Genomic DNA, 19,765 nt, shown 5'->3' with positions numbered 1-19,765 from the left:
TCCGTTCCGTTTCCTTTTACGTGTCCTACCAATTATTATTGGATTATTCACCATGGCAACCACTTGTTAGTATAAAAACTAAACTTATTTCTCAGTTCGGTTGGCTTTTCGTGGCGATCAGACCATTTTCATTTGCAGGGATATTTGTGCATTTCTGACCAAATGCAAGTCAGAAAAAAAATACTTTATTTCACGTTTCCTGTTGCTGTCGTTATATGTAAATACAAGACATGTTTATGTAGAGGGGTAAATTTCTGCACCAGCTCTCTTCCCATTGTGTGTGAGTCGCCTACCAGTTGGTGTAACTGTAATGGTAATTCTCCTGAGAGGAATGATGGTGCGTTATTATTCTCTTATTGTCAATCGTATAGAGATTGTTGACATTACTGTTTAATGTAATATTGTTTATTGGATTTACATTTCTTTATCTTGTTTCCCTCTGTACACAGACCATAATAATATAATAATAATATGCCATTTAGCAGACGCTTTTATCCAAAGCGACTTACAGTCATGTGTGCATAAATGTTTACGTATGGGTGGTCCCGGGGATCGAACCCACTACCCTGGCGTTACAAGCACCATGCTCTACCAGCTGAGCTACAGAGGACCAAGCGCCGTGCTCTACCAGCTGAGCTACAGAGGACCAAGCGCCGTGCTCTACCAGCTGAGCTACAGAGGACCAAGCGCCGTGCTCTACCAGCTGAGCTACAGAGGACCAAGCGCCGTGCTCTACCAGCTGAGCTACAGAGGACCAAGCGCCGTGCTCTACCAGCTGAGCTACAGAGGACCAAGCGCCGTGCTCTACCAGCTGAGCTACAGAGGACCAAGCGCCGTGCTCTACCAGCTGAGCTACAGAGGACCAAGCGCCGTGCTCTACCAGCTGAGCTACAGAGGACCAAGCGCCGTGCTCTACCAGCTGAGCTACAGAGGACCAAGCGCCGTGCTCTACCAGCTGAGCTACAGAGGACCAAGCGCCGTGCTCTGCCAGCTGAGCTACAGAGGACCAAGCGCCGTGCTCTGCCAGCTGAGCTACAGAGGACCAAGCGCCGTGCTCTACCAGCTGAGCTACAGAGGACCAAGCGCCGTGCTCTACCAGCTGAGCTACAGAGGACCAAGCGCCGTGCTCTGCCAGCTGAGCTACAGAGGACCAAGCGCCGTGCTCTACCAGCTGAGCTACAGAGGACCAAGCGCCGTGCTCTACCAGCTGAGCTACAGAGGACCAAGCGCCGTGCTCTACCAGCTGAGCTACAGAGGACCAAGCGCCGTGCTCTACCAGCTGAGCTACAGAGGACCAAGCGCCGTGCTCTACCAGCTGAGCTACAGAGGACCAAGCGCCGTGCTCTACCAGCTGAGCTACAGAGGACCAAGCGCCGTGCTCTACCAGCTGAGCTACAGAGGACCAAGCGCCGTGCTCTACCAGCTGAGCTACAGAGGACCAAGCGCCGTGCTCTACCAGCTGAGCTACAGAGGACCAAGCGCCGTGCTCTACCAGCTGAGCTACAGAGGACCAAGCGCCGTGCTCTACCAGCTGAGCTACAGAGGACCAAGCGCCGTGCTCTACCAGCTGAGCTACAGAGGACCAAGCGCCGTGCTCTACCAGCTGAGCTACAGAGGACCAAGCGCCGTGCTCTGCCAGCTGAGCTACAGAGGACCAAGCGCCGTGCTCTACCAGCTGAGCTACAGAGGACCAAGCGCCGTGCTCTACCAGCTGAGCTACAGAGGACCAAGCGCCGTGCTCTACCAGCTGAGCTACAGAGGACCAAGCGCCGTGCTCTACCAGCTGAGCTACAGAGGACCAAGCGCCGTGCTCTACCAGCTGAGCTACAGAGGACCAAGCGCCGTGCTCTACCAGCTGAGCTACAGAGGACCAAGCGCCGTGCTCTACCAGCTGAGCTACAGAGGACCAAGCGCCGTGCTCTACCAGCTGAGCTACAGAGGACCAAGCGCCGTGCTCTACCAGCTGAGCTACAGAGGACCAAGCACCATGCTCTACCAGCTGAGCTACAGAGGACCAAGCGCCGTGCTCTACCAGCTGAGCTACAGAGGACCAAGCGCCGTGCTCTACCAGCTGAGCTACAGAGGACCAAGCGCCGTGCTCTACCAGCTGAGCTACAGAGGACCAAGCGCCGTGCTCTACCAGCTGAGCTACAGAGGACCAAGCGCCGTGCTCTACCAGCTGAGCTACAGAGGACCCCTCCTAGACTGGGCTTCTGTCGGTCATCACCCTCTGACCAGCGTGCAGTCCGGTATCCGTTTACTCCCAGTGGCCTTAGAGAGCACCAGACTCCGTTTTAATAATATAACTTATTTTGAATGAAAGCCAGGAATGTTCCTGCTTCCGTTGCCTAGTTCAGTGTTTTTTTAATATCCTACTGATCCTGTGACCCCCCCCCCCTGTATTTAATATCCTACTGATCCTGTGACCCACCCTGTATTTAATATCCTACTGATCCTGTGACCCCCCCCTGTATTTAATATCCTACTGATCCTGTGACCCCCCCCTGTATTTAATATCCTACTGATCCTGTGACCCCCCCCTGTATTTAATATCCTACTGATCCTGTGACCCCCCCCTGTATTTAATATCCTACTGATCCTGTGACCCCCCCCTGTATTTAATATCCTACTGATCCTGTGACCCCCCCCCCGTATTTAAAATCCTACTGATCCTGTGACCCCCCCCTGTATTTAATATCCTACTGATCCTGTGACCCCCCCCTGTAGCTCAGTTGGTAGAGCATGGCGCTTGCAACGCCAGGGTTGTGGGTTCGATTCCCACGGGGGGGGGGGGGGGGGGGGCAGTATGAAAAATGTATGCACTCACTAACTGTAAGTCGCTCTGGATAAGAGCGTCTGCTAAATGACTAAAATGTAGATGTAAATCACTGAGCCTCATGCAACCGCAAAATGTCAGATGAAGCAATTTCACACTCAAAAATATATAAATGTTTTCTCTACGTTGTCAGAGGAAGCTGTAACTGGGCCAAGTAATGCATATAGATGCATATACAGTATCTGTTCATTAACATCTTTATGTTTTCGTTCATAAAATAATCATTAAAAAAAGACTTTCAAAATGCAGATGTTTTATTTAAACTACATTTTAGCTGCACTTCCCCCCAGCTCCACGACCACAGGTAAAACCACTTCAAATCAAATCAAATCAAATTTTATTGGTCACATGCGCCGAATACAACAGGTGCAGACATTACAGTGAAATGCTTACTTACAGCCCTTAACCAACAGTGCATTTATTTTAAACAAAAAAAGTAAGAATAAAACAACAACAAAAAAAGTGTTGAGAAAAAAAGAGCAGAAGTAAAATAAAGTGACAGTAGGGAGGCTATATATACAGTAAAATAAAGTGACAGTAGGGAGGCTATATATACAGGGGGGTACCGTTGCAGAGTCAATGTGCGGGGGCACCGGCTAGTTGAGGTAGTTGAGGTAATATGTACATGTGGGTAGAGTTAAAGTGACTATGCATAAATACTTAACAGAGTAGCAGCAGCGTAAAAAGGATGGGGTGGGGGGGCAGTGCAAATAGTCAGGGTAGCCATGATTAGCTGTTCAGGAGTCTTATGGCTTGGGGGTAGAAGCTGTTGAGAAGTCTTTTGGACCTAGACTTGGCACTCCGGTACCGCTTGCCGTGCGGTAGCAGAGAGAACAGTCTATGACTAGGGTGGCTGGAGTCTTTGACAATTTTGAGGGCCTTCCTCTGACACCGCCTGGTATAGAGGTCCTGGATGGCAGGGAGCTTTGCCCCAGTGATGTACTGGGCCGTACGCACTACCCTCTGTAGTGCCTTGCGGTCAGAGGCCAAGCAGTTGCCATACCAGGCGGTGATGCAACCAGTCAGGATGCTCTCGATGGTGCAGCTGTAGAATTTTTTGAGGATCTGAGGACCCATGCCAAATCTTTTTAGTCTCCTGAGGGGGAATAGGCTTTGTCGTGCCCTCTTCACGACTGTCTTGGTGTGTTTGGACCATGATAGTTCGTTGGTGATGTGGACACCAAGGAACTTGAAGCTCTCAACCTGTTCCACTACAGCCCCGTCGATGAGAATGGGGGCGTGCTCAGTCCTCTTTTTTTTCCTGTAGTCCACAATCATCTCCTTTGTCTTGGTCACGTTGAGGGAGAGGTTGTTGTCCTGGCACCACACGGCCAGATCTCTGACCTCCTCCCTATAGGCTGTCTCATCGTTGTCGGTGATCAGGCCTACCACTGTTGTGTCGTCGGCAAACTTAATGATGGTGTTGGAGTCGTGCCTGGCCATGCAGTCATGGGTGAACAGAGAGTACAGGAGGGGACTGAGCACGCACCCCTGAGGGGCCCCCGTGTTGAGGATCAGTGTGGCAGATGTGTTGTTACCTACCCTTACCACCTGGGGGCGGCCCGTCAGGAAGTCCAGGATCCAGTTGCAGAGGGAGGTGTTTAGTCCCAGGATCCTTAGCTTAGTGATGAGCTTAGAGGGCACTATGGTGTTGAATGCTGAGCTGTAGTCAATGAATAGCATTCTCACGTAGGTGTTCCTCTTGTCCAGGTGGGAGAGGGCAGTGTGGAGTGCGATAGAGATTGCATCATCTGTGGATCTGTTGGGGCGGTATGCAAATTGGAGTGGGTCTAGGGTTTCTGGGATTATGCTGTTGATGTGAGCCATGACCAGTCTTTCAAAGCACTTCATGGCTACAGACGTCAGTGCTACGGGTCGGTAGTCATTTAGGCAGGTTATCTTAGAGTTCTTGGGCACGGGGACTATGGTGGTCTGCTTGAAACATGTTGGTATTACAGACTCAGTCAGGGACATGTTGAAAATGTCAGTGAAGACACTTGCCAGTTGGTCAGCACATGCTCGGAGTACACGTCCTGGTAATCCGTCTGACCCTGCGCCCTTGTGAATGTTGACCTGCTTAAAAGTCTTACTCACATCGGCTACGGAGAGCGTGATCACATAGTCGTCCGGAACAGCTGGTGCTCTCATGCATGCTTCAGTGTTGCTTGCCTCGAAGCGAGCATAGAAGTGGTTTAGCTCGTCTGGTAGGCTTGTGTCACTGGGCAGCTCGCGGCTGTGCTTCCCTTTGTAGTCTGTAATAGTTTTCAAGCCCTGCCACATCCGACGAGCGTCAGAGCCGGTGTAGTACGATTCAATCTTAGACCTGTATTGACTCTTTGCCTGTTTGATGGTTCGTCGGAGGTCATAGCGGGATTTCTTATAAGCGTCCGGGTTAGAGTCCCGTTCCTTGAAAGCGGCAGCTCTACCCTTTAGCTCAGTGCGGATGTTTCCTGTAATCCATGGCTTCTGGTTGGGGTATGTACGTACGGTCACTGTGGGGACGACGTCATCGATGCACTTATTGATGAAGCCAGTGACTGATGTGGTGTACTCCTCAATGCTGTCTGAAGAATCCCGGAACATGTTCCAGTCTGTGCTAGCAAAACAGTCCTGTAGCTTAGCATCTGCGTCATCTGACCACTTTTTTATTAACCGAATCACTGGTGCTTCCTGCTTTAGTTTTTGCTTATAAGCAGGAATCAGGAGGATAGAGTTATGGTCAGATTTGCCAAATGGAGGGCGAGGGAGAGCTTTGTATGCGTCTCTGTGTGTGGAGTAAAGGTGGTCTAGAGTTTTATTTCCTCTGGTTGCACATTTAACATGCTGGTAGAAATGAGGTAGAACGGATTTAAGTTTCCCTGCATTAAAGTCCCCGGCCTCTAGGAGCGCTGCATCTGGATGAGCGTTTTCCTGTTGATTAATGGCCTTGTACAACTCATTCAGTGCAATCTTAATGCCAGCATTGGTTTGTGGTGGTAAATAGACAGCTATGAAAAATATAGATGAAAACTTCCCCCCCAGCTCCACGACCACGGGTAAAACCACTTCCCCCCCAGCTCCACGACCACGGGTAAAACCACTTCCCCTCAGCTCCACGACCACGGGTAAAACCACTTCCCCCCAGCTCCACGACCACGGGTAAAACCACTTCCCCCCAGCTCCACGACCACGGGTAAAACCACTTCCCCTCAGCTCCACGACCACGGGTAAAACCACTTCCCCCCAGCTCCACGACCACGGGTAAAACCACTTCCCCCCAGCTCCACGACCACGGGTAAAACCACTTCCCCTCAGCTCCACGACCACGGGTAAAACCACTTCCCCCCCCCAGCTCCACGACCACGGGTAAAACCACTTCCCCTCAGCTCCACGACCACGGGTAAAACCACTTCCCCTCAGCTCCACGACCACGGGTAAAACCACTTCCCCCCCCAGCTCCACGACCACGGGTAAAACCACTTCCCCCCCAGCTCCACGACCACGGGTAAAACCACTTCCCTCCCCAGCTCCACGACCACGGGTAAAACCACTTCCCCCCCCAGCTCCACGACCACGGGTAAAACCACTTCCCCCCCCAGCTCCACGACCACGGGTAAAACCACTTCCCCCCCCAGCTCCACGACCACGGGTAAAACCACTTCCCCCCAGCTCCACGACCACGGGTAAAACCACTTCCCCCCCCAGCTCCACGACCACGGGTAAAACCACTCCCCCCCCCCAGCTCCACGACCACGGGTAAAACCACTTCCCCCCCCAGCTCCACGACCACGGGTAAAACCACCCCCCCCCCCCAGCTCCACGACCACGGGTAAAACCACTCCCCCCCCCAGCTCCACGACCACGGGTAAAACCACTTCCCCCCAGCTCCACGACCACGGGTAAAACCCCCCCCCAGCTCCACGACCACGGGTAAAACCCCCCCCCAGCTCCACGACCACGGGTAAAACCACTTCCCCCCCAGCTCCACGACCACGGGTAAAACCACTTCCCCCCCAGCTCCACGACCACGGGTAAAACCACTTCCCCCCCCAGCTCCACGACCACGGGTAAACCCCCCCCCAGCTCCACGACCACGGGTAAAACCCCCCCCCAGCTCCACGACCACGGGTAAAACCCCCCCCAGCTCCAAGACCACGGGTAAAACCACTCCCCCCCCCCAGCTCCACGACCACGGGTAAAACCACTTCCCCCCAGCTCCACGACCACGGGTAAACCCCCCCCCAGCTCCACGACCACGGGTAAAACCCCCCCCCAGCTCCACGACCACGGGTAAACCCCCCCCCCCCAGCTCCACGACCACGGGTAAAACCACTTCCCCCCAGCTCCACGACCACGGGTAAAACCTGGCTGAGATTATCCATGTATTCGTTGCAACTTGACGAACTGCTCACCAGGCACAGCAAGGGCCGTCCGGAACCGTTATACTGTTCTGCTGTTCTGCTGTTCCAAGGATGTGTTACCGAAGAGAGATACCACGAGTGGACACAGAATACCAACTGGGATGGATCCCGAGGCTAACGTGGCTTACCAGTGAACCTCGGAGTGTTCATCATTAACACTGTGTCTCAGAGGTTTCTGTCCATGACTGATGCAACCCGAAAAAGCATTAAAGACAGAGTTAATGAGTACTTGAGGTCACTGAGAAAGTCTGGACATGACCTGCTCTCCCTTATGTAAGGAATCAGGCACTTTACTATGTAGGCTCCAGTAAACATCTCATTGTCCTGTAGGCTCCAGTAAACATCTCATTGTCCTGTAGGCTCCAGTAAACATCTCATTGTCCTGTAGGCTCCAGTAAACATCTCATTGTCCTGTAGGCTCCAGTAAACATCTCATTGTCCTGTAGGCTCCAGTAAACATCTCATTGTCCTGTTGGTTTTTATCAGAAGCACAGTAGCCTAATAAATATATTTTAAAAAGTGTATTTATTTTCTTATTTTTTCAGAATTCAACTATATATTTGTACCACTGTAGATGCTGTTTATTCATTTTTAGAATACAGTTCTCGGTTTACAGTAGTGATGGACAGCTGGAGGCACAGTTCTCGGTTTACAGTAGTGATGGACAGCTGGAGGCATTGTGAAAATGTGTTTTTTCAAACACTTGTTTTTCCCAAGTGTAGCAGGTTGTGAACTCTGCAAACAACGTTTCCACTCCGAGAATGAGAATGGTAAAGGACTGTAATTAATACATTAATTCAATACATTGGAATAGAAAAAGAAGCCATCCACCCATGATGGGCTATAAGCAGGACAATAGACTTACCAGGAAGGGTAGGAGGAGCATGCTATTTAAAGACACAGTAGCCCAATAAACACATGCATTTTGAAATAGTTCATCAACAAAAAATCTAATTCAATAACATATTTCTACCACGGTAGACGCTGTGTTTTTGGTTGATAGGCAATATTAAAAACAGTCAAATGCATTCGTGTCACAACACAACTGATTGGCTCAAACGCATTAAGAAGGAAAGAAATTCCACAGATTAAACTTTTAACAAGGCACACCTGCTAATTGAAATGCATTCCAGGTGACTACCTCATGAAGCTGGTTGAGAGAATGCCAAGAGTGTGCAAAGCTGTCATCAAGGCAAAGGGTGGCTATTTGAAAAATGTCAAATATAATATATTTTGATTTGTTTAATACTTTTTTTGGTTACTACGCGATTCCATATGTGTTGTTTCATAGTTTTGATGTCTTCAAACTTTAGACTGATACTGTATTTAAAGCCATGGATGACTTGTATGCTTTAGGTAGGCCTATAAAGTAGGCCTTTATGCCAATAAGTACGTTACGCTAAAACAGCTACAGAAAACAGGACTCTTAGGCCCACAGCTCCATGTCATTTCAAATAACTCAGCTTCTCAAAGACTCCCTCTGGTGGTCGAACTAGCATTAGTGGCAACAATGGCTGACAGTTAAATACCCATAGAATTCTGCGACTGTGCTGCAGTATGAAGCAACTTTTAAAGGAAGAACCACTGTATTTTAATTTTAAAGTTAGCCTTATGTTATTCATATAACCGCATAGAAATAAAACAATGTTTATGAATGATATCAGGGCCCATATTCACAAATACTTTCACCATAGACTGTGCTGATCTAGGATCCGTTTTGCCTTATAGATCATAATGAATAAGATTGCATGGACAGAGGGGCCCTGGTCCTAGATCAGTTCAGAAACCAGTACATACCGGTATGGGGAACAGCTTCCCATTGACTTTAATGCAGAGACTGTTTGGGTAGTTGTCTTCTTGGGGACAACTGGTTTCGGACAGACAGAACCTACAAGGAAACACATCAATCATAACACATTCTAGTGAATCAATCAGAACACATTCTAGTGAATCAATCAGAACACATTCTAGTGAATCAATCAGAACACATTCTAGTGAATCAATCAGAACACATTCTAGTGAATCAATCAGAACACATTCTAGTGAATCAATCAGAACACATTCTAGTGAATCAATCAGAACACATTCTAGTGAATCAATCAGAACACATACTAGTGAATCAATCAGAACACATTCTAGTGAATCAATCAGAACACATTCTAGTGAATCAATCAGAACACATTCTAGTGAATCAATCAGAACACATTCTAGTGAATCAATCAGAACACATTCTAGTGAATCAATCCCAGAAAGCTGTTTCACATTCCCAGAAAGCTGTTTCTAGTGAATCAATCAGAACACATCCCCAGAAAGCTGTTTCTAGTGAATCAATCAGAACACATTCCCAGAAAGCTGTTTCTAGTGAATCAATCAGAACACATCCCCAGAAAGCTGTTTCTAGTGAATCAATCAGAACACATCCCCAGAAAGCTGTTTCTAGTGAATCAATCAGAACACATTCCCAGAAAGCTGTTCCTAGTGAATCAATCAGAACACATTCCCAGAAAGCTGTTTCTAGTGAATCAATCAGAACACATCCCCAGAAAGCTGTTCCTAGTGAATCAATCAGAACACATTCCCAGAAAGCTGTTTCTAGTGAATCAATCAGAACACATCCCCAGAAAGCTGTTCCTAGTGAATCAATCAGAACACATTCCCAGAAAGCTGTTTCTAGTGAATCAATCAGAACACATTCCCAGAAAGCTGTTCCTAGTGAATCTGTTCTTGGGGCTCGAGGCGTCTACATTCCTACTGGAATAATCACCGCATTCTATACATTCCAAACATTCTCACCTCAGTTGTATCTGAACCATGTAGTCTCTTCTGCCACCTGGTAGGAAGTCCCTTTAAGAAAGAACAAAAACCAATACAATTAGAAACAGAACTACTATGGAATGTGGTAGGAAGAGTCAGTTGTGGTGTGAGGGTAAGGTAGGGTAGAGTAGGGTAAGGTAGGAAAAGGTAGGGTGAGTAGGGTAGAGTAGGGTAAATGTACAGTAGGGTAGAGTAAGGTAACAGTACAGTAGGGTAGATGAAGGGTAACAGGACAGTAGGGTAGAGTAGGATAACAGGACAGTAGGGTAGAGTAGGGTAACAGGACAGTAGGGTAGAGTAGGGTAACAGTACAGTAGGGTAGAGTAGGGTAACAGTACAGTAGGGTAGAGTAGGGTAACAGGACAGTAGGGTAGAGTAGGGTAACAGTACAGTAGGGTAGAGTAGGGTAGAGTAGGGTAACAGTACAGTAGGGTAGAGTAGGGTAACAGGACAGTAGGGTAGAGTAGGGTAACAGGACAGTAGGGTAGAGTAGGGTAACAGGACAGTAGGGTAGAGTAGGGTAACAGTACAGTAGGGTAGAGTAGGGTAACAGTACAGTAGGGTAGAGTAGGGTAACAGTACAGTAGGGTAGAGTAGGGTAACTGTACAGTAGGGTAGAGTAGGGTAACAGGACAGTAGGGTAGAGTAGGGTAACAGTACAGTAGGGTAGAGTAGGGTAACAGTACAGTAGGGTAGAGTAGGGTAACAGTACAGTAGGGTAGAGTAGGGTAACAGGACAGTAGGGTAGGGTAGAGTAGGGTAACAGTACAGTAGGGTAGAGTAGGGTAACAGTACAGTAGGGTAGAGTAGGGTAACAGGACAGTAGGGTAGAGTAGGGTAACAGGACAGTAGGGTAGAGTAGGGTAACAGTACAGTAGGGTAGAGTAGGGTAACAGTACAGTAGGGTAGAGTAGGGTAACAGTACAGTAGGGTAGAGTAGGGTAACAGTAGAGTCGGGTAACAGTACAGTAGGGTAGAGTAGGGTACAGTACAGTAGGGTAGAGTAGGGTAACAGTACAGTAGGGTAGAGTAGGGTAACAGGACAGTAGGGTAGAGTAGGGTAACAGTACAGTAGGGTAGAGTAGGGTAACAGTACAGTAGGGTAGAGTAGGGTAACAGTAGAGTAGGGTAACAGTACAGTAGGGTAGAGTAGGGTAACAGGACAGTAGGGTAGAGTAGGGTAACAGTACAGTAGGGTAGAGTAGGGTAACAGTACAGTAGGGTAGAGTAGGGTAACAGGACAGTAGGGTAGAGTAGGGTAGAGTAGGGTAACAGTACAGTAGGGTAGAGTAGGGTAACAGTACAGTAGGGTAGAGTAGGGTAACAGTACAGTAGGGTAGAGTAGGGTAACAGTACAGTAGGGTAGAGTAGGGTAACAGTACAGTAGGGTAGAGTAGGGTAGAGTAGGGTAACAGTACAGTAGGGTAGAGTAGGGTAGAGTAGGGTAACAGTACAGTAGGGTAGAGTAGGGTAGAGTAGGGTATCAGTACAGTAGGGTAGAGTAGGGTAACAGTACAGTAGGGTAGAGTAGGGTAACAGTACAGTAGGGTAGAGTAGGGTAACAGTAGAGTAGGGTAGAGTAGGGTAACAGTACAGTAGGGTAGAGTAGGGTAACAGTACAGTAGGGTAGAGTAGGGTAACAGTACAGTAGAGTAGGGTAACAGTACAGTAGGGTAGAGTAGGGTAGAGTAGGGTAACAGGACAGTAGGGTAGAGTAGGGTAACAGTAGAGTAGGGTAGAGTAGGGTAACAGTACAGTAGGGTAGAGTAGGGTAACAGTACAGTAGGGTAGAGTAGGGTAACAGTAGGGTATAGTAGGGTAACAGTAGAGTAGAGTAGGGTAACAGTACAGTAGGGTAGAGTAGAGTAACAGTAGAGTAGAGTAGGGTAACAGTACAGTAGGGTAGAGTAGGGTAGAGTAGGGTAGAGTAGGGTAACAGTACAGTAGGGTATAGTAGGGTAACAGTACAGTAGGGTAGAGTAGGGTAGAGTAGGGTAACAGTACAGTAGGGTAGAGTAGGGTAACAGTACAGTAGGGTAGAGTAGGGTAACAGTACAGTAGGGTAGAGTAGGATAACAGGACAGTAGGGTAGATGAAGGGTAACAGGACAGTAGGGTAGAGTAGGATAACAGGACAGTAGGGTAGAGTAGGGTAACAGGACAGTAGGGTAGAGTAGGGTAACAGTACAGTAGGGTAGAGTAGGGTAACAGTACAGTAGGGTAGAGTAGGGTAACAGGACAGTAGGGTAGAGTAGGGTAACAGTACAGTAGGGTAGAGTAGGGTAGAGTAGGGTAACAGTACAGTAGGGTAGAGTAGGGTAACAGGACAGTAGGGTAGAGTAGGGTAACAGGACAGTAGGGTAGAGTAGGGTAACAGGACAGTAGGGTAGAGTAGGGTAACAGTACAGTAGGGTAGAGTAGGGTAACAGTACAGTAGGGTAGAGTAGGGTAACATGACAGTAGGGTAGAGTAGGGTAACAGGACAGTGTGGTAGAGTAGGGTAACAGTACAGTAGGGTAGAGTAGGGTAACAGTACAGTAGGGTAGAGTAGGGTAACAGTACAGTAGGGTAGAGTAGGGTAACAGTACAGTAGGGTAGAGTAGGGTAACAGGACAGTAGGGTAGGGTAGAGTAGGGTAACAGTACAGTAGGGTAGAGTAGGGTAACAGTACAGTAGGGTAGAGTAGGGTAACAGGACAGTAGGGTAGAGTAGGGTAACAGGACAGTAGGGTAGAGTAGGGTAACAGTACAGTAGGGTAGAGTAGGGTAACAGTACAGTAGGGTAGAGTAGGGTAACAGTACAGTAGGGTAGAGTAGGGTAACAGTAGAGTCGGGTAACAGTACAGTAGGGTAGAGTAGGGTACAGTACAGTAGGGTAGAGTAGGGTAACAGTACAGTAGGGTAGAGTAGGGTAACAGGACAGTAGGGTAGAGTAGGGTAACAGTACAGTAGGGTAGAGTAGGGTAACAGTACAGTAGGGTAGAGTAGGGTAACAGTAGAGTAGGGTAACAGTACAGTAGGGTAGAGTAGGGTAACAGGACAGTAGGGTAGAGTAGGGTAACAGTACAGTAGGGTAGAGTAGGGTAACAGTACAGTAGGGTAGAGTAGGGTAACAGGACAGTAGGGTAGAGTAGGGTAGAGTAGGGTAACAGTACAGTAGGGTAGAGTAGGGTAACAGTACAGTAGGGTAGAGTAGGGTAACAGTACAGTAGGGTAGAGTAGGGTAACAGTACAGTAGGGTAGAGTAGGGTAACAGTACAGTAGGGTAGAGTAGGGTAGAGTAGGGTAACAGTACAGTAGGGTAGAGTAGGGTAGAGTAGGGTAACAGTACAGTAGGGTAGAGTAGGGTAGAGTAGGGTATCAGTACAGTAGGGTAGAGTAGGGTAACAGTACAGTAGGGTAGAGTAGGGTAACAGTACAGTAGGGTAGAGTAGGGTAACAGTAGAGTAGGGTAGAGTAGGGTAACAGTACAGTAGGGTAGAGTAGGGTAACAGTACAGTAGGGTAGAGTAGGGTAACAGTACAGTAGAGTAGGGTAACAGTACAGTAGGGTAGAGTAGGGTAGAGTAGGGTAACAGGACAGTAGGGTAGAGTAGGGTAACAGTAGAGTAGGGTAGAGTAGGGTAACAGTACAGTAGGGTAGAGTAGGGTAACAGTACAGTAGGGTAGAGTAGGGTAACAGTAGGGTATAGTAGGGTAACAGTAGAGTAGAGTAGGGTAACAGTACAGTAGGGTAGAGTAGAGTAACAGTAGAGTAGAGTAGGGTAACAGTACAGTAGGGTAGAGTAGGGTAGAGTAGGGTAGAGTAGGGTAACAGTACAGTAGGGTATAGTAGGGTAACAGTACAGTAGGGTAGAGTAGGGTAGAGTAGGGTAACAGTACAGTAAGGATAGAGTAGGGTAACAGTAGAGTAGAGTAGGGTAACAGTACAGTAGGGTAGAGTAGAGTAACAGTAGAGTAGGGTAACAGTACAGTAGGGTAGAGTAGGGTAGAGTAGGGTAGAGTAGGGTAACAGTACAGTAGGGTATAGTAGGGTAACAGTACAGTAGGGTAGAGTAGGGTAGAGTAGGGTACAGTAGGGTAGAGTAGGGTAGAGTAGGGTAACAGTACAGTAGGGTAGAGTAGGGTAACAGTAGAGTAGGGTAGAGTAGGGTAACAATAGAGTAGGGTAGAGTAGGGTAACAGTACAGTAGGGTGGAGTAGGGTAACAGTACAGTAGGGTAGAGTAGGGTAGAGTAGGGTAACAGTACAGTAGGGTACAGTAGGGTAGAGTAGGGTAACAGTAGAGTAGGGTAGAGTAGGGTAACAGTACAGTAGGGTAGAGTAGGGTAACAGTAGAGTAGAGTAGGGTAACAGTACAGTAGGGTAGAGTAGGGTAACAGTACAGTAGGGTAACAGTACAGTAGGGTAGAGTAGGGTAACAGTACAGTAGGGTAGAGTAGGGTAGAGTAGGGTAACAGTACAGTAGGGTAGAGTAGGGTAGATTAGGGTAACAGTACAGTAGGGTAAAAGTAGGGTAGAGTAGGGTAACAGTACAGTAGGGTAGAGTACGGTAACAGTACAGTAGGGTAGAGTAGGGTAACATGACAGTAGGGTAGAGTAGGGTAACAGGACAGTGTGGTAGAGTAGGGTAACAGTACAGTAGGGTAGAGTAGGGTAACAGTACAGTAGGGTAGAGTAGGGTAACAGTACAGTAGGGTAGAATAGGGTAACAGTACAGTAGGGTAGAGTAGGGTAACAGGACAGTACAGTAGGGTAGAGTAGGGTAACAGTACAGTAGGGTAGAGTAGGGTAACAGGACAGTAGGGTAGAGTAGGGTAGAGTAGGGTAACAGTACAGTAGGGTAGAGTAGGGTAGAGTAGGGTAACAGTACAGTAGGGTAGAGTAGGGTAGAGTAGGGTAACAGTAGAGTAGGGTAGAGTAGGGTAACAGTACAGTAGGGTAGAGTAGGGTAACAGTACAGTAGGGTAGAGTAGGGTAGAGTAGGGTAACAGTAGAGTAGGGTAGAGTAGGGTAACAGTACAGTAGGGTAGAGTAGGGTAACAGTACAGTAGGGTAGAGTAGGGTAACAGTACAGTAGGGTAGAGTAGGGTAACAGGACAGTAGGGTAGAGTAGGGTAACAGTACAGTAGGGTAGAGTAGGGTAGAGTAGGGTAATAGGACAGTAGGGTAGAGTAGGGTAACAGTAGAGTAGGGTAGAGTAGGGTAACAGGACAGTGGGGTAGAGTAGGGTAACAGGACAGTAGGGTAGAGTAGGGTAGAGTAGGGTAACAGTACAGTAGGGTAGAGTAGGGTAACAGGACAGTAGGGTAGAGTAGGGTAACAGGACAGTAGGGTAGAGTAGGGTAACAGGACAGTAGGGTAGAGTAGGGTAACAGGACAGTAGGGTAGAGTAGGGTAACAGGACAGTAGGGTAGAGTAGGGTAACAGTACAGTAGGGTAGAGTAGGGTAACAGGACAGTAGGGTAGAGTAGGGTAACAGTACAGTAGGGTAGAGTAGGGTAACAGGACAGTAGGGTAGAGTAGGGTAACAGTACAGTAGGGTAGAGTAGGGTAACAGGACAGTAGGGTAGAGTAGGGTAACAGTACAGTAGGGTAGAGTAGGGTAACAGTACAGTAGGGTAGAGTAGGGTAACAGGACAGTAGGGTAGAGTAGGGTAACAGTACAGTAGGGTAGAGTAGGGTAACAGGACAGTAGGGTAGAGTAGGGTAACAGTACAGTAGGGTAGAGTAGGGTAACAGGACAGTAGGGTAGAGTAGGGTAACAGTACAGTAGGGTAGAGTAGGGTAACAGGACAGTAGGGTAGAGTAGGGTAACAGTACAGTAGGGTAGAGTAGGGTAACAGGACAGTAGGGTAGAGTAGGGTAGAGTAGGGTAACAGTACAGTAGGGTAGAGTAGGGTAACAGTACAGTGGGGTAGAGTAGGGTAACAGGACAGTAGGGTAGAGTAGGGTAACAGGACAGTAGGGTAGAGTAGGGTAGAGTAGGGTAACAGTACAGTAGGGTAGAGTAGGGTAACAGTAGAGTAGGGTAGAGTAGGGTAACAGGACAGTAGGGTAGAGTAGGGTAGAGTAGGGTAACAGTACAGTAGGGTAGAGTAGGGTAACAGTACAGTGGGGTAGAGTAGGGTAACAGGACAGTAGGGTAGAGTAGGGTAACAGGACAGTAGGGTAGAGTAGGGTAGAGTAGGGTAACAGGACAGTAGGGTAGAGTAGGGTAACAGTACAGTAGGGTAGAGTAGGGTAGGCCATACCTGGAGATGCACACCTCCCTGACTTGTTGAGGCGTCAAGGCGAAGAGGAAGTATTTCTCTTGGTGGTATCTCTGAACAGTATTTCTCTTGGTGGTATCTCTGAACAGTATTTCTCTTGGTGGTATCTCTGAACAGTATTTCTCTTGGTGGTATCTCTGAACAGTATTTCTCTTGGTGGTATCTCTGAACAGTATTTCTCTTGGTGGTATCTCTGAACAGTATTTCTCTTGGTGGTATCTCTGAACAGTGCTGCCTCCTAATAGAATAAGGACATCAGACACTTCATTGCAGTCTTTGGTCAGTAACGTCAAGCCTGGCCAGTATCCAGATGACCAGAAAGCTATTATGATATTGACAACACCCATCATTGGATCTAGGAGAACTGTCTAAAGTTTAGAGCCTACAGGCTGATTTCAGGCTCAAAAATGGAATTTACAACAAGAAATGGACCGATTGTGACCAGCGTGAACAAACATTCAGACACCTAATCAGAGTCTATCAGTAATCATTCACGTCACCAGTAACGTAAAGCCTGCCCAGTAATATGGTAGGGTTCCACATAGATAGATTTACCAGAGACACTGACCCAGGCTGGAGGGTTTGATGAGGATGTCCAACACGTCGTAGAACGGCAGAGACTTCATCTGGACGTCTGGGTGGACAGGGGGAATGAGAGGGTCGGGCTGCTGGAGGTTCATCCTCAGCTCCTTATTGGTCTCCTCGTGTAGCAGCAGCGAATCACCAGACAGGACCAGCGAATCAGATAGCAGGTAAGAGTCCAGGGAGACACCACCGTCGGGGGACAGGTCAGTGAGGTCAGAGCTCACCACGATAACACCAACACCACCTTCCACTGCCTAGAAGAACGTCGACGTGATGACCGCTATGTCGGGGAGACTACTGTCTATCGCCCTGGGGTAGTGCTGTTGATAAAGTTCCTTGATTTTGGGCTGGACTGCAGGAGGCGTTCTTTAGGAGGTGCAAGGCCCTCAGAATGAGTTCATGCTTGCGACCGCTTGTGTTTCGCCCGGTGAAGCCCAGCAACAGTCTGAAACTTGATCCCATGCTCTGGAAGACAAGGGCAGACATGAGGACACATTGTCAATGTAAGGCAGCAATGTTCATCTGTTTGAACAGTGTAATGAATAATTTTGCTAATCATCTTGCCAATATAGGAAAACTCAGGTTCTCATGCGCATGTTTTCTTTCATTCAAATTATGATTGATTAGCCACATTTTGAAATTGTAAAATGTGTTTACAAATGGAAAACTATGTAGGCTAACTAGGATGCAATTGTAAAAGCTAGATTTAAATTAATACAGAGGAAATATAGCACAATGTCACGTCTAGGCAATATATTAAAGCACATATTTTAACAAAATAAGACATTTTATAATGACTAAATGTAATGATATCCTTACATGGCACAGCCAGGTTAGAAACTTGTTAAAAGCAAAAACACAAAACACGTCTTCTAGAACTTAATGGCTAACTGACATTGTGAAACTACCCAGAATATAGCTATTTTGATGATCAATTGATACATTTGATAATACGTGTGAATTAAAGTCCCATCCCTCCCACATACTCCATCCACAGCCCCAACAGAACAGAACAGGAAGAAAGCCCCAACTGACCCTTCATTACATGGTCCATCCTTCAGCTGTTAAATGTCTACTTCCTGTTGTCTTATATGTGACCACTAAGCATCTGAAATGCTGAGAATAAGGCCAGAGCCATTAGACCAGATCAAACATCCAGCAGGGAGAGAATAGCATTGGCAAGGCAGAAGAAGAACAGTGAGGCCGAGCTTGACTTTAAAATAGAAAAACAACACTGTGGTCAGGTAGGCAACGGAAAACTGTGGGACTGCAGAATCACGCTCATGGATAAGAATTGGTTAGGCTATACAATAAGGCTGTACACAAATAGGTATTGTTATGGGGCAGGGGTATTCCTCTCTTACTCTACCAGGTCCGGAGCCTGACGAGTGTTCAGACAGCAGTCATTGGCTGACATGGCTAAGCTAGTTGTCATAGTAACAACAGGTGTGTGCACAGTGGTGTATGCTGATAGGTGGTGGTGCTTCCCATCACTCAGGAGTTATGTAATAATATAATAATAATATGCCATTTAGCAGACGCTTTTATCCAAAGCGACTTACAGTCATGTGTGCATACATTTTTGTGTATGGGTGGTCCCGGGGATCGAACCCACTACCCTGGCGTTACAAGCGCCATGCTCTACCAATTGAGCTACAGAGGACCACGTGTAGCAAGCTACACTGACAATGCCTGCCACAGACGTTTCCCAGTTGCTTTTAATGTTCAAAATCATAATGTAAAGGACACTTTTAAAGCCTCAATAAAATGATCCAACTTTCCAAAACGAGTCCTTTTTGTCTAGCCACAGCAGTCAACTTGCTAGCTAGGTATCTGTTTAGCTTACTAGCACATTCACTCATTAGTAAACTATTTACAAGCTAGTTAGCTACCACATGTTCTTGTAAAACTGTGAACAGAGTAGCTAGGAAGCAACAATATATGCCAAATAACAGTCTAAAAACCACTTGAGGGCAAATAAATCAGATCTGACCACAGACAAGTCACATGGCCAGGAATCAGATTTTTATTGGACTTGGCTTGAAATATCAGATTTTATTTATTTTTTTGGCTGTAGGAAAAGGAACAGATTCGAGTCGGATATGTATTTTTTATTTTGATTTGAGTCACTTCAAACTGCCAATGTGAACAAGGCTCCCAAACCTTGTTCCTGGAAGAGGTCTTCACTCCAACCCTAATCTAGCGCACCTGATTCTACTAATGCGCTGGTTGATAAAATGAAGTTAGTTACAACTGGGGTTGGAGCAAAAAACCTACAGCAGGGTAGCTCTCCAGGAACCGGGTTTGGAAAGCCCTGCACTAACAGCTGTGATTTACTTTTCTAGCGAGAATAATAACTAACCTGGGGTGTATTCATTACGCCGATTGTTGCAAAACAGTTTACTCCAAACGCGGTCGACTTCCATTTTGTTCTTAAGACGGAAGTTGTAGTTCAGTCGTGTCTCCTTTAAAAAATATATAAAGTGGCTGGAAGAATTTGGGACTTAACTCCACTTTAGAGCATATGGAAGAAGCGATCACTTATAGATATGCAGTTTGTGCCACACTTTGCAGACTAATGGCAACCATACAATTAAAATGTACTACAACTTACATTTAAGAACCCAACAGCTTTCACGTCACGTTGAAGAGCGTTTGGAGTAAACGGTTTTGTTGCAAAACGGCGTAATAAACACCTCCAGAATAGATTGGTGGCTAGTTCACGTTGGCTAGCTAGCTTCCACGTAGCTAACTAAAGTATCTTATTTGATCTATTACATTACAGTAATGTTTGCAGAGTAAATCATGGCAGTCTAGGGCACCTTGTCTACAAGCTCAATCCTCTGAAAGTATCCTTATTT

The 19,765-nt window shown here is 47.2% G+C and overlaps 1 protein-coding gene across 1 annotated transcript in view; it reads right to left on the bottom strand.

Annotated features, from left to right (window-relative positions):
* LOC311115747 (E3 SUMO-protein ligase PIAS2-like) overlaps positions 1-17,159 on the bottom strand; it is a 40,068-nt gene extending 22,909 nt beyond the window's left edge. Inside the window, exons 1-4 of the mRNA XM_084190894.1 lie at positions 16,888-17,159; positions 16,302-16,557; positions 10,030-10,080; positions 9,034-9,124 (exon numbers count right to left, since the gene is read on the bottom strand). Coding sequence (XP_084047020.1) covers positions 9,034-9,124; positions 10,030-10,080; positions 16,302-16,557; positions 16,888-16,999 — 510 coding nt within the window. The 5' untranslated portion in view covers positions 17,000-17,159. The remainder of the gene's footprint in view (positions 1-9,033; positions 9,125-10,029; positions 10,081-16,301; positions 16,558-16,887) is intronic.
* Positions 17,160-19,765: the final 2,606 nt, after the last annotated feature.

Source organism: Coregonus lavaretus, assembly GCF_964263955.1.
Source record: "Coregonus lavaretus genome assembly, contig: HAP1_SCAFFOLD_555, whole genome shotgun sequence".
NCBI classification, from domain to species: Eukaryota; Metazoa; Chordata; class Actinopteri; order Salmoniformes; family Salmonidae; genus Coregonus; species Coregonus lavaretus.
This window is presented reverse-complemented; position numbering and strand designations above follow the sequence as displayed.